The sequence below is a fragment of the Myotis lucifugus genome, unplaced genomic scaffold (assembly GCF_000147115.1).
Source record: "Myotis lucifugus unplaced genomic scaffold, Myoluc2.0 scaffold_226, whole genome shotgun sequence".
NCBI lineage: Eukaryota > Metazoa > Chordata > Mammalia > Chiroptera > Vespertilionidae > Myotis > Myotis lucifugus.
The window spans coordinates 741,084-755,593 of NW_005871274.1; the positions used below are offsets into that span (position 1 = coordinate 741,084).

Sequence of the window (14,510 nt, forward strand, 5' to 3'; positions counted from 1 at the left end):
GTTTTATTTAAGTTAATTTAAATTTAGCACATGGGGCTAGTGCCTCTACCTTATTGGGCAACTCAGTTCTGAGCTATGCGAAATCCTCCTGCCGTGGTCTCCATCACTCTGGACATCCCCCATTCTCACCCCACCCTACACACACACACACACACACACACACACACACATACACACACACACTTGCCACACTCAGCACACCAGCACTTATTTCCATGATGCCTGTCACACTTGCTGTGAGCTAGCTTTTCTTTCTCTTTTTCATTGTTGAATATCTAGCATTTAGCATAGGGTTGGTACTCAGTTCATTTTTATTGACTGGGAGAAATCAGGTTACAATACAGGAGAATACATTCTTACTACCTAGGGAGCAATTTAATTATTTAGGTTACAGTTAGTAGTCATAGCTTTTTTTTTTTTCTGATCTGAACTGCATAATAATTTTAGGGTTTAGTTGAACCAGAAAAATTTGAAAGGAGTCCAATTAGAGTAAAAATCATTACTACACACATTATTTTGGTCTCTGAGATAGCAATGATTGCTAATCAAGGTTTCTGGGTCATTTTTTATCTGTATTCAAAGATATCAGTGTGCCTCTAATTTAAAATATCTTTACAGTGCCTGATTTGGATTTTCAGGCTGGTCGTTTAGGCATAGCTAATTAAAAATCACAAGAAAATTATTTGAAGAGCCATTACTTTATGATATTTTTCTTTCAAATTATAAGTGAATGAATATGTAATTTATTGGAGGAACATTAGTTTAAGTACATTATTAATAGATTTCAAAAGAATACTAAGCACTAAAAAAATCTGTGTTCTTTTCTAATTGGAAAGAATGGTCTCATATGCTGGTTTACATATATCTGTAAGAATGTTCATTAAGAAAATTTTCTGCAGTAATAAAACAGTAGAACATTGCAGATACTATTTTGTTTTCTATGTGGCTATTCCAAAAAGAAGTCACTGCTTATGAGAAAATAGCGCAATGCATTCAAGTCTCTGGGAACTGAAAGTAATTGTGCTATAGGTAATGCATAGCATTTTGAAATTAATAAGTGAACTAGAATTGCCTTCCATCCCACAGAAATCTTACAAGTTTGGGAATTATAATACAATATGTGTACTTCTGTGCAATCACCTAATTAATACTAAGGCCTCTTAGCAGCATATGTAATATTTTTATTAACTGTAGTGTAGTTCCGGCCAATGGGTTTCCTAAAATAGAATTCCCTCATGGTCACACATTACTAATAAAATGCAAGCCTAGATAGGACTGCATTTTGAAAGTTAGGAAAATGTTAAATTTTCTTGTGCATTTGATTATAACTACTTTAGAATCGTATATAGATTATAGCCTCAGAGAACAAGTATGCTGGCAGACTTTCAATTTCAAAAAATGACAAAAATGTAATTGCAAATTAGATGGAAATTTCATCCTATGGTCTTCTACCTAATTTAGCACCTGAACTCATGTTCAAGTTCCATTTCGTAGTTACAGTTTTTCAGAATTACATTGACCAAATCCAACATCATGTTTTCTATAAAAATACTAAAAGTTTCCTCAAAAGATTTAGATGAGGATTGCTTCAATGTGGAATGAGTAAAAGGAAAGTGCATATTGATTTTTTTTCTTCATTCCTCACTTTTTGCTTTCCCACATACTGCACTGACTCTTTTGAATCTTTTTTTTTTTTAAAGAGAAAGTTGAGTACACCAAATGATAACACACATAAATGATAAGAAATGCACAACCTAGGTCGGAGTGATAGGTGTGTATTCCAGCTTCTGCAACCTGCCTTTGATTCTCACTTGGTGCTGTCTGTGTTTTGCAGCAATGTGCCTAGCGTCGGGAGCCTAGCAGACCCAGACTATCTGAACACACCACAGATGAACACACCAGTGACGTTGAACAGTACTGCCCCAGCCAGCAACAGTGGAGCAGGAGTTCTGCCATCGCCAGCAACCCCTCGCTTCTCTGTCCCCACGCCACGAACCCCCAGGACCCCAAGAACTCCCAGAGGTGGGGGCACTGCCAGTGGTCAAGGGTCTGTTAAATATGACAGTACCGATCAGGGGTCACCAGCCTCTACCCCCTCTACCACGCGGCCCCTTAACTCTGTGGAGCCTGCCACCATGCAGCCAATTCCAGAAGCCCACAGTCTCTATGTCACCCTGATTCTCTCTGATTCTGTGATGAATATCTTTAAAGACAGAAACTTTGACAGCTGTTGCATCTGTGCCTGCAACATGAACATCAAAGGGGCAGATGTCGGGCTTTACATCCCCGATTCTTCCAACGAGGACCAGTACCGCTGTACCTGTGGGTTCAGTGCGATTATGAATCGCAAACTTGGTTACAATTCGGGACTCTTCCTGGAAGATGAGTTGGATATTTTTGGGAAGAATTCTGATATCGGTCAGGCTGCAGAGAGGCGCTTAATGATGTGTCAGACCACCTTCCTTCCTCAGATGGAGGCAGCCAGAAAACCCCAGGAGCCACCTATAAGCCTTCTCCTCCTCCTCCAGAACCAACACACACAACCTTTTGCTTCACTGAGTTTCCTGGACTACATTTCCTCGAACAATCGCCAAACTCTTCCCTGCGTAAGCTGGAGTTACGACCGGGTGCAAGCAGATAATAATGATTACTGGACGGAATGCTTTAATGCCTTGGAGCAAGGGCGGCAATATGTGGATAATCCCACAGGTGGAAAAGTGGATGAAGCACTGGTGAGAAGTGCCACTGTGCACTCTTGGCCTCATAGCAACGGTAGGTGTCCCAGAATAGTAATGCCCTTTGGAGACGAGCTTGGCGTGATGGTGGCTTACACACTTTCTTTACTTTTTCTCTGACAAAATTTTAAATTTCATTTCTTAAAAAATAAGATAGCTAAAGTGAGCACTATGTTGATATCATCCTAAATTTAAGGACTAAGAGAATGTTTTATATTGAAACACCTTTGGAGAGGAATACTTGCTTTGTGGAAATTTCCTCTTTATTAATTCATAGAGGCATTTCATATTGGAAGCCTATGACTGCTGAGTATCAAAGTCATCAAGAGTATAATTTGCACAGCCTTTCATGTTTAAACCCACTCACTCGTCTAGGTCAAGTTTTCATGCTACTTCTTCCATATAGTCTTCTACCCAGTTACAAGTCATTTTCTTCTTCCTCTGTTTTCTCAGTATTTTCTCTCTGTAACAGTGATCACATTTTACTTTGTCCTGTGGTTACTGGTCATGTCACTGGCTCTTCTATTAAAAGCTCATTTTTGGAGTTGACAAACATTTTTGGAGTTGAGCTTTAAGAGTGTCAAGCAACTTGCTCTCTCCTTCCCTTATGCATTCATTATCAATAACGTGGTGCATACTAGGGAATAAAATGCTGACTGAAAGAGATAAGGTACGTGCCCTCGGGAATTTCTAATCTATTTTGGATAATGGACAGTTAATTTATACTCATGGTTGAGATCTCAAAGTGTTACTTCTTCAAGGAAGTCTTCCTCCAGCCCAGCATTCCTCTCCTCCTTCATGCTTTCACCACTTGTAATGCTTAGTGATAATATGCTTTTGTGTAATTGTTTCATCAGATTTGTGTTAAAAAAGAAAAAATGTATTCTGACCCTAATGTGGGCTGTGGTTTAGAAAATGGCAGAGTGGATTTGGGGAGACTAGGAGGGTAATGCAGTAGACCATATAAGAAACAATGGCTTGATTAGCGTCCTAGCAAAGAAAACGCAGAATAAGTGGAAGCATTATAAAGATGTTTAGGAAGTAGTACTGTAGGACTTGGTACTAGGTTGAACTTGGGTGTTCAGGGAGAGCAAAATCTTAAACATGACACCCAGGTTTGTGACTTGTATACCTGGACAGACAGTGGTGTCATTCAAAGATAGGTAGGTGGACTGGAGGAAGACCAGGTTTGAGGAGCAAGTTCATAAATTGAGTTTTGGAAGTTTTGAGATAAAGATGTGGAGTAGACGCTTGGGACTTGATGGGCCTAGAGCTCAGGGGAAGAGAGTAGTGGGCCACGCAGATGATGACAGGGGCACAGGGGAGGAGGGAAGCTCCCTGAAGAAGAGAGCACAGAATGAGGGCAGGGCCTGGGGCAGGCTTTGGTGAAATCTGCCAAGTCACCACATTTCAAGAAAGAGAGTGGTCAACAAGCATTAAAGTGCAGCTGAGCTTTTAAGGTAAGGATCGTCTTGTACCCATCGTGAGAGCTGGTTCTGTAGAAGCGGGAGGGACAGAGGCCAGGCTGGCAGGGTTACATGAATGAAACAGGAACCCTGCTTCTGAACAACTCTCAGTCCTATAGGGACAAGGTTATATGAGCTTCTTAAATTGAACTCTGGAATAATAAAAGAATGTTCAGAGGACAGAGTTCAGTGGAGTAGGGAGTGGCAGGTGTTTTCTGAGCAGGCTAAGCAGGGAGACTTCTTGGAAGTGGAAACTCCTAAGGAAGTGTTCAAGTCATACTTATTTTTATGACTGCTTAGGTTTAAGCAGAGTGCCTTATACTTATCAGACCTTTAATTAATGTCTGTTGGATGAATTTATGAAGAAAGTGGAGTCTTTCCCCTGGAGAAGTGTGGATGATTATCTTGATGGTTCCTTTTAACTAGATAGTGGCCTTCAGACAGAAAAGCAGTCTGTGTGGGAGGAACAGTAGTGCCATCTTTGCATATGAAGAATAGCACCTTTTATTGTAGGGAAGGCGAGGGTTCCAAATTCAGATGCTTGGATGTAGCAGACAGGTCATGTAAATGAATGATGCGGGATCCAGATTTGCACAAAGCAATGCCCTGAATTGTGTCCTTCCACAGCACACTTTCTATTTTATATGCACAGAAATAGGGTTCACAAAGAACTGTGTCTGCTTTTAATCTGGTTCTCTAAGTCTCTCATTTTCCTGCTTTTGATAGAGTAAGAAGTACTTTACTGGGTGTTTTGTTTGTTTGTTTTTACTTATAAGAAAAAAAAAGAAGCACACGCTTGGAAATAAAGATGTGAACACTGCTTCAGTCTCAGGCAGGCAGCCAAGGAGGAACCGTGGAGAACTGTCTGAAGGGGCAGCTGCTCCTCGGCTCCAGCCCGTGGGGGCTGTGCAGGAGTGTGGATCTCAGCTCAAGTTGCCAGGTCTCCCAATTTGTCAAGAGAAACTGGAAATCCAGATTTGTATAAGAAATTTCCTGGAGAGATTTACTCCCCCCCCCCCCCAAATAAAAAAAAAACAACAACAACAAAAACTATGGCCACCAATTTGCAAACTGTGTTTGATGTAAGGACATAATCTAAAGATGTCTTAAGAACCCTCAGCACTGTGTCTCGGATTTCTTTGGTAGGTAAACCTTAGATTTCCATCCATGCCCCTTCCTAATAGTAGAAAAGTAAGAGGAAAGGTCTTCAGGAACCCAGCTGTGCAGATTGAGAGCTGATCACCTTAAAATTATTTAGCTCGTCTGGTTGTTTTGAGAATTTGATGAGCATTATGGCCCTTCTCTCCTGGGGAAAAATGCACATATGTTCATGCACGTATGCGTGCACAGTTTTGCATAGAGTTTCAGAAGTTTTTCAAATTGCTGGTGAAGACCCCTCCTTTACCTGGATATCTTAAAAGGATCTTTACAACTTCCACAACTCAGTTTGGAAGGAAGAGTGTTTGTTCAGAAGCCATGAGTCCCCGCCCTTCCTCTGTGCACAGGGCTTCCAGTCGTATCACTGCTTCTGCTGTTCTCAGGCACCTCTCCTTGCAGGGAAGGCTTTCTTTCTCGATATGCATTTTGTGAAAATATTTTATAGTAAGAGCATTTTTTAAAGTTTTCAAAACCTTAAAGTTCCTTTTCCCCACTCATCATATAATCTAACCATTGATGTTTATAAATTAAAGTTATGCAATAATTAAGAAATGTTTGCAGCTCTCTTTCCTGGTAAGCAACTTGGAAACAGGTTTATACGATTTAAAAAGCCAGGCCTATCCATCTTTCCACTCCTAAGCAGTTCTATAGTTAACCTCTTTACTTATATAGAGTAACCTATTTTCCATTGTATTCTTTCCAATAATAAATAATAAATTACTTTTTTCACTTCAGTAGAAGAATTTCTTTCCTTCTGTCTCCTGAGTCAAGTATTTTAGAGTCAACTAAAAATAGACTCTACCACTAATAATGTCTTTGTCATGGACTATAACTGAGGTCCAAAGTGATGGCCAGAAAGAGGAGAGCGCCAGTCTAGTCGTCCTTTATGATTTCCATTTATTTTCACTTACTGTCTGTTCCAGTGCTGGACATCAGCATGCTCTCCTCCCAGGATGTGGTCCGTATGCTGTTGTCCCTGCAGCCCTTTCTCCAAGACGCCATCCAGAAGAAGCGCACGGGCAGGACCTGGGAGAACATCCAGCACGTGCAGGGACCGCTCACGTGGCAGCAGTTCCACAAAATGGCAGGCCGGGGCACCTATGGTACAGTCTCCTCCCTGTCTGCGTGCCTTCTCAGCTTTCTGTTTCCTGGAAAGCAGCTTTAGTCAAGTCCTTGATTCACTGACAAAATAGTCTTAAGTTTATATTTGTTTTCCTAAAGTCAGTATTGGAGTTAAGCTTTCTAAACATTGGTGGCATAGTCAGGGTCAATGAGGGAAATAATCCCTAAGTAGAGCATTTATTAGAGTCTCCTCTTCCTTGTCTTCGTGGCATTTTCATTTGGATGAACTTCTGAACTGGTTTTGTCAAGGCCCCGATTATGACACTTACCTCAGAGGAAGTGACGTAGTGCTGCTGCAAAATGACCTTCAACTTCTGCTCTGCCCTCCAATTGAACCATTAGAACATGTTCAGACTCATTTAATTAAGTTGTTCATCAGGGGCCATTTAATGAGAATATCATGTCAACCTACAGTGAAATCTCTGCTGCCAGAATTAAGACGAGGGCACCAGGAACTTCCAAATGGTTCAGCTGTGGGAATCAGACTCCCAGGCCCCTTCCTAAACTGCACTGTTGTTTTAGGTTCAGAAGAGTCTCCTGAGCCGTTGCCCATCCCCACCCTGCTGGTAGGCTATGACAAAGACTTCCTCACCATCTCGCCATTCTCCTTGCCGTTTTGGGAGAGGCTGTTGTTGGACCCATATGGGGGCCACCGTGATGTTGCCTATATTGTGGTGTGTCCAGAAAATGAGGCCTTGCTCGAAGGAGCCAAAACTTTCTTCAGGGACTTGAGCGCTGTATATGAGGTGAGGAAGACCTGGAAACTATTTCTTTGACATGAGTCCTCATATTGTTTCTGGTTATGACTAAATTTTAAAGAATAAATCTCTTCAAAGTAGATCTTAAAGAAAATTTGCAATTAGTTGGAAGATGAAGGAAAAAATTAAGTTGGGAAGTTTTTCTAGGAATAAATTGCGTTTCCATCTTGCTTTATATTTCATTAGATTTAGAAGACTTTCCTTTACTAGCCTTACCACACATCTTAAATCCTGTTAGCTGTTTTCCCCCATTGATGTGTTCAGGTTGGAAAGGATTGTTCACCAGGGGAAAGGGCAGTCAGAAGATGAGCTGTGCAAGAAGGAGGCGTGGCTACTCTTTTTGTGGGGAGGGCAGAACTGTATAAAAATGTTCAGCTTGAAAATTTCTAAATCAAAAGATACATTTAATGAATCATGCCCCTGTTATGTTTTGTTTAACACTACATTCATCTTAATACTGAAAATTTGATACACATTAAGAATGTAATCACCATCATAATGTAACAGCCAGGTAGATAATTTTATATATTCAGTACATAAATTCCTGTTACTTTTGAAAAATTAGAGTCATGTCTGTCTTTGAAGAGAAAGTACCACATTTCTTCTGCCAAAGTACACACACACTAAGTTCTTTGTACTTTTTACTTCTGATATCATATTTGGCAAGATTAAATTAAATAAGTTTTTTTATTACATTTATTGGGGTGACATTGGTTAATGAGATTTTGTAAAGTGTTTAGAACTGTGACAGGCATATTATAAGTATTACAAATGTGGTTGTTAAATAAGATGCCAAGTTGAGTTTCAAAAATATTCCATAGCAGAACATCCACTTTCTATAAACATGAGTACACATGAAGTAGTAGACGTATGTGTTGCTGCAAAGAAATGAGGCGATGCTACGTATTAGGTAATGCATCAGTTAAGCCACTGAAGGAAACCCTTGGATACAGTAGTTTCTAAACAGTGCCTGGCCCATGGATACAAAATAATATTAAGTCATACTTACCCTAACACAGAAAACTTGTCTAAGCAATTTCAAAGCCCAGCCATTCTCTTGAATGAAGCCTACACATAAGTTACAAAACATAAAAGGCTTGCCGGATCTTTTAGATCTTAAGAACTTTCATTTGGCAGCAATACATACCTGCTTAAGATTTTGTAGGGCCTTGGTAAGCCTTCAGTTCATTAACTCTAGCAAGGGATAATAATATGGGCTCTCATGCTGGTGAGCAGGTAGTTAAGTAGTTTACTTTTGGCAGGCATATTAATTATCTGCCATTTAGTATCCTAGAAATTGACAACAGCATCTCATGCTAAAACAACCATTTACTTTATAAAAGTGATCAGCATTTCCGTGGCCTCTACTATTAGTGATCTCCAAATGTCTGTAACAATCTAACAGATGGCCCATGCATTTTAATGCTGTCTTATGGGAAAATGTTATGAGTGGGGATTCCTTAATAGGTTTTAGTGGACAGATGTCTTGGTTAGCCTTAGTAGGCAGGAACCTGTTAGTTCCTTTTTGACCCATAGCAGTCAGTGCTCCGCAGTTTTTCCTCAGGCTGGAAGAATGAATGGGCTGGGCTGCAGAAACATTTCTTCAGAAGAAACACTTATTTTTCTGTAGAGCAGCTACTCCAGGTTTTGGAGAAATATACAGCAGTATTACCAGGGTACATAATAATTACCGAATAGGACCAGTTTATAATGTTGGTGTAGTTGCATGTGGTCACACTAAAAAGAAAAAGGAAAATGCCTCCATGTTTATGGTACAGAATGTGCCTCGCTAACACTATGTGCTGAACAAGGTGATGCGTTCTGTCGTAAGTAATGGTCTTGTTTGTGGTATCAGATGTGTAGGCTTGGGCAGCACAAGCCCATCTGCAAAGTGCTACGTGATGGGATCATGCGTGTGGGGAAGACCGTGGCACAGAAGCTGACCGACGAGCTTGTGAGTGAGTGGTTTAACCAGCCGTGGAGCAGCGAGGAGAATGACAATCATTCCAGACTCAAACTTTATGCGCAAGTTTGCCGCCATCACCTAGGTAAATGGGAATTTGTTTGGAAAAGTAGAATTTGAGAGAGAAAATAGCAAATTGCACCCCCCACACACCTGTTAGGGTGCAACATTATATTTCTTTTGTCTAATGTTCCACTACTGTGTTTATTTAGATCTAATTTTTGCATTCTAGTTAAATGCTAACTTTCATGTGCATGTATGTTCTTTAAAAGCTATTTAAAGTTGCCTAAAGAAGTCATATCTAATTTACTCCAGAGTTCAAAAACTTAGCAGCATGACTTAAGATTAACTGCTTAATTTTAACCCAGATTCACAAGAAAATCTAAGAAGCTTGTAAAGCCCTCTATGCATAAGAGCATAATATACACCACAACGGCTGGTCTCCCATTTTTCAGTGATGGCCTATGGATTCAGTCTGAAAGGAAATGTCATAAATGATTTTCTTTCTTTTCAAGCAAGGTTCTTTTCCAGTATTTATAATAAGTATTTCCATGTCCATTTCTGTGTTTGTGTGATATATAAGCATGTGTTCAAGTGTGGAGATGGCATTTTGGGTGTCGTAACCAGAATATTGCAGCCTGAAAGCATAGTTTTAAAAAAAGTGACCATTCTGAGTTTCTTTTGTCTAACACTGCAGAACCTCACTAATGTCGCTCTGCATATATTCTTTCAGCACCTTATTTAGCCACTCTGCAGCTCGATAGCAGCCTGTTGACGCCACCTAAGTACCAGACCCCACCAGCAGCAGCACAGGGACAAGCTACTCCTGGGAACACTGGGCCTTTAGCTGCAAATGCAGGGTCAGCAGCTCCCTCCGCTGGCGGTGCATTTAATCCCACCTCCAATGGCAGTTCTGCGAACCCTGCAGCAAGTAGTTCCACATCTGGTTCCACCGTGCCACCGGTCTCATCGTCTGCCTCTGCTCCCGTCGTTAGCCAGCTAGGCACTACCTCTTCGTCAGGATTCAGTGGTAGTGTTGGAGGGCAGAACCCCAGCACTGGGGCCAGTTCTGCTGATAGGACGCAAGGGAACATAGGCTGTGGTGGAGACCCTGAGCCTGGGCAGAGCTCCTCTCAGCCCTCACAGGACGGACAAGAAAGGTATGTTACTCATTGATTGAGGTGGGTGGCTTCCATGTGGACTCTTATCTACTTTTCTTCTATACCCTTCTCTCCCCATCAACCTCGAGAGTCTCTAAATCCAGTAAAGGACTCTGATTTTCTTCTTCACAAGAGAAAATAACAGCTATTAATCAGCAGCTTCAGTGTTAAGAAATATGAGACTTCTTGCCCTAGCCAGTTTGGCTCAGTGGATAGAGCATCAGCCTGCGAACTGAAAGATCCCAGGTTTGATTCCGGTCAAGGGCACATGCCCAGGTTGTGGACTCAATCCCCAGTCGGGGGCATGCAGGAGGCAGCCAATCAATGATTCTCTCATCATTGATGTTTTTCTCTCTCTCTCCCTCTTCCTTCCTCTCTGAAATCAATAAAAATATATATTTTTAAAAATATGAGACTTCTTATAAACTAACTTACCTATTTAATTTATTATTAAACTTACTAGAGGCCTGGCGCATGAAATTTGTGCACAGTCCCTAGGCCAGGCCTGCAATCAGGGTCGATCTTCCCCAGCTGCTGGCAGCTGGCTCCACCTCTCACCATCCGTGTCCGCTGCCACCCACCCCCAGTTCCCTGTTCCCCGTCGGGTGATCAGAGCCTGCCAACCTGGGGGGAGGGACTGAGAGGTTGGCTGGCAGGCCCCAATCAGGCAATTGGGGCCTACGGGCTGGGGGCAGCTCCTGCATTGAGCGTCTGCCCCCTGGTGGTCAGTGCACATCATAGAGACCAGTTGTTCCGCCACCCGGTCGATTTGCATATTACACTTATATATATATATATATATAGATTAGCTTAATAGTAAGCTATTACTATTAACATATTTGTTACTATATGAATATAATATATGGATAAAAGTAAGCTATTACTGTTAATATAATAGTATTATAAACCATCTTTGTAGAATACAGCTACAGGAAAAAGATCTCCCATTTAGAGGCAGTTACTGTCATTTATATCTATCTTGGGTGCTAACTGGCTTGGTTTGCCTTTATTTCAGTAATATGACACATGTTAATGTTACATTTCATCTGTAATCATTGCCCAAGGAGTCAGTGTGCACTAGACTTGACTTTATTTTTATATAATTTATGTTTACTTTTGCATCTCATAAGTGACTTTCTCTGCAGTGTTACAGAGAGGGAGAGAATAGGAATTCCCACGGAGCCTGACTCCGCAGACAGCCAGGCCTATCCTCCAGCTGTTGTCATTTACATGGTGGACCCCTTCACCTACACTGCAGAGGAAGACTCTACCTCTGGAAACTTTTGGCTGTTGAGTTTGATGCGCTGCTACACAGAGATGCTGGATAATTTACCTGAGCATATGAGAAATTCTTTTATTCTCCAGGTAAGTATTTGCAAGTTTATTTTTTTGCCTTTGTTGTTGTTTACTAGTATATGAAAGTAAATACAAGTTCATGATTTTTTAAATAATTGGAAGTACATTCGATTCAGCCTTCATTACCATTTTGGTGTATTTCTAGCCTTTTTTCTGTATGTTTGTTTACCCAGTTGAGATCACACTTAATATAACTTAATAGAGGCCCGGTGCACAAAATTTGTGCACTCGGGGGGGGGGGGTCCCTCCGCCTGGCCTGCACCTTCTTGCAGTCCAGGGGGGAGGGACTGACTGATGTCCAACTGACGGCTTCATGGGGAGCTGGCCTAAGCCGTCAGTCGGACATCCTTAGCGCTGCCGCAGAGGCAGGAGAGTCTCCCGCCACCACCACTGCGCTCACCAGCTGTGAGCCCAGCTTCTGGCTGAGCTGCACTCCCCCTGTGGGAGCACACTGACCACCAGGGGGCAGCTCCTGCATTGAGCGACTGACGGGGCGTTCCGCCGTTTGGTCGATTTGCATATTAGCCTTTTATTATATAGGATATTCTTTTTGTATTTAATGCTATTCATGAATACTTTTTCATGTTATTTAAAATTTTCACAGTAACATTTTTAATGACTGCATATCTTTTTTAATCATGCCTGTACAGTTACTTAATTTGCTTCCACTTTTTTACTATTATAAATAAAGCCATAACAAACATCTTCATGTATAATATCTTTCTCACATTTCAGGTCATTTCTTAAAGTAGATTCCTAGCTATAGATTCTGATAAGCATTGTCAAATTCCTTTCCCAAAAAGTTCTACTTGCTTACACTTTTTTCATCATGAGTGAGCATGCCCATTTTCACCGCACCCTTGACAGCTTGACGGCATAATAATTGTTTTTAATTTTATAATTTAATAGGTAGAAAACAGTGCCTTAGTTGCTTGGGTTTTGTTTTACTGTTACTTTAAATAAAGTATCTTATAGAATTAAAAGGTCAAAATTAAAGTTACCAGAATAGGTTGTTAATAGTTTTTTATTGTTTTGACATTTGTTTCTCAAATGATTAGACAATAATTCCAAAGATGCTATGCACTCTATGTGTGTGTATATAAATGATAAATCTATTTTAAAAAGTTTTAAAATTGGGGACATAGAAACAGTACATTAATAATTTACCCCTAAAATAGGAGCAGGGTTATTTCTAAGTGACAGTGTAACTTGACCAACACAGTGGCACCTCTTCTTAAATTGCTGGTGTACATTTGGAATACAGGATTTTATGTCACTGAAAGGAATTAAGATTGATTATATTATGTTTGGCATTCATATATTTTACAACTAAAATTCTCTTCCCCATTCAAGTTAAGAATTCCTGCCATTTCATTTTCAACTTTCTTGTTAGCATGTTTGATCTCAGTTTCTAGTTTTATTTGTGTTTGTGTCTGTAGATTGTGCCTTGCCAGTCCATGCTGCAGACAATGAAGGATGAACAAGTTTTCTACATTCAATACTTGAAGTCCATGGCATTTTCAGTGTACTGCCAGTGCAGGCGACCTCTGCCTACACAGATCCACATTAAGTCCCTCACAGGGTTCGGGCCTGCCGCCAGCATTGAGATGACCCTCAAGAATCCGGAGGTGGGTAGTAGCAGGGCAGACCTTTGCAGAAAGCCAGGGGAGTCGGTAGCTGAATTTGTTCCTCCTTTATTTAAGAATAGTAGTTAAATCCTTAAGTCAAATAAAAGAGAGAGACTCCTCTGAACCCGTAAAGTTTTTTGAGAAAGAGGCAAGCAAACTCTTGCTATTTTTTGATCTAGGACCTAAGGCAACAATATGTTTATTACTTTTACTTATGTTTGCCTCTCCTATGTTTACCTTGTTCTTTATTTTTTGAACCTAATCTGTGTCTTCAGTCACTAACTTTCTACCTTCTCCAGTTCTCTCTTGATCAGCAGTTGTGTGGGTGTTTATTTCATAAGGGCCCCTCCTTTTCTGATGCACTGCTTTCTTCTCTTCTCCTCTCCTCTCAGGGCTTCTGTTACAAATGAATGCTTTTTCTCTCCATCTTAGTAACTACCTCCCACAGATACGCACCTCATGGGGATTCCAAAACACCAAAACCAAGCTGTTTTAAACAAGTTGTGCACTTCTGTTGTTTTCCTAACCTCCTTTCACTGAAGGTAGATGCACAGGGCAAAGTTTAACATGTTCAAAGCCTTCAGAAGGTAGTTCCCACAAATGTATTGCATGGAAGATTGCCTATTAGTGAAAGCCAACAAAACTGCTGATTTTAGTTGGTAATGAAAGAGTGTTTGTGTTTTGGGGGGGTTTTTGAAAACCCTATAAAATGCTTTCCCTTCAATAAGTAAAAACTTAGAAATGGAAAAATGATGCAACTCTAGATAATACTGCATTTGTTGTAACTTGGTTCACGTCAGCTTGGTCCCAGGAGAGGAAGCTGCTTAGCTGACAACCTACATTCTTTCTGGATTATATAAAATTTCTGTATTTGGCAGTTTTATTCTTTTGAGTTTGAATCTTTATTTTTGTGAGCAGTTCATCTATTTTCTCTATTAGCTTTTCTAAAATTAAAAAAATCAGTTTTTTTTCTGTTTCTTATTTTGTCTCAGAAATTATGAGTTACTGCATTTCTTTATAAACTTAATTTTTTTACTTCTTGTGGTTATTCCACAGTTCAGATGCAGTCATTTCTTATGCTTTGATAAGAATTTATCACAACTTCAAATGGTAATTAATAGTATTCTGCATTTTCATAGAGGAGAGTAAAGGATATCCCAAGGC

The 14,510-nt window shown here is 40.5% G+C and overlaps 1 protein-coding gene across 1 annotated transcript in view; it reads left to right on the plus strand.

Moving 5' to 3' along the window:
* The window catches only part of MED13L (mediator complex subunit 13 like), a 234,029-nt gene that overhangs the window by 202,457 nt on the left and 17,062 nt on the right, over nt 1-14,510 (plus strand). Inside the window, 7 exon segments of the mRNA XM_023761997.1 lie at nt 1,835-2,772; nt 6,283-6,462; nt 7,004-7,227; nt 9,095-9,287; nt 9,936-10,362; nt 11,508-11,727; nt 13,158-13,346. Coding sequence (XP_023617765.1) covers nt 1,835-2,772; nt 6,283-6,462; nt 7,004-7,227; nt 9,095-9,287; nt 9,936-10,362; nt 11,508-11,727; nt 13,158-13,346 — 2,371 coding nt within the window.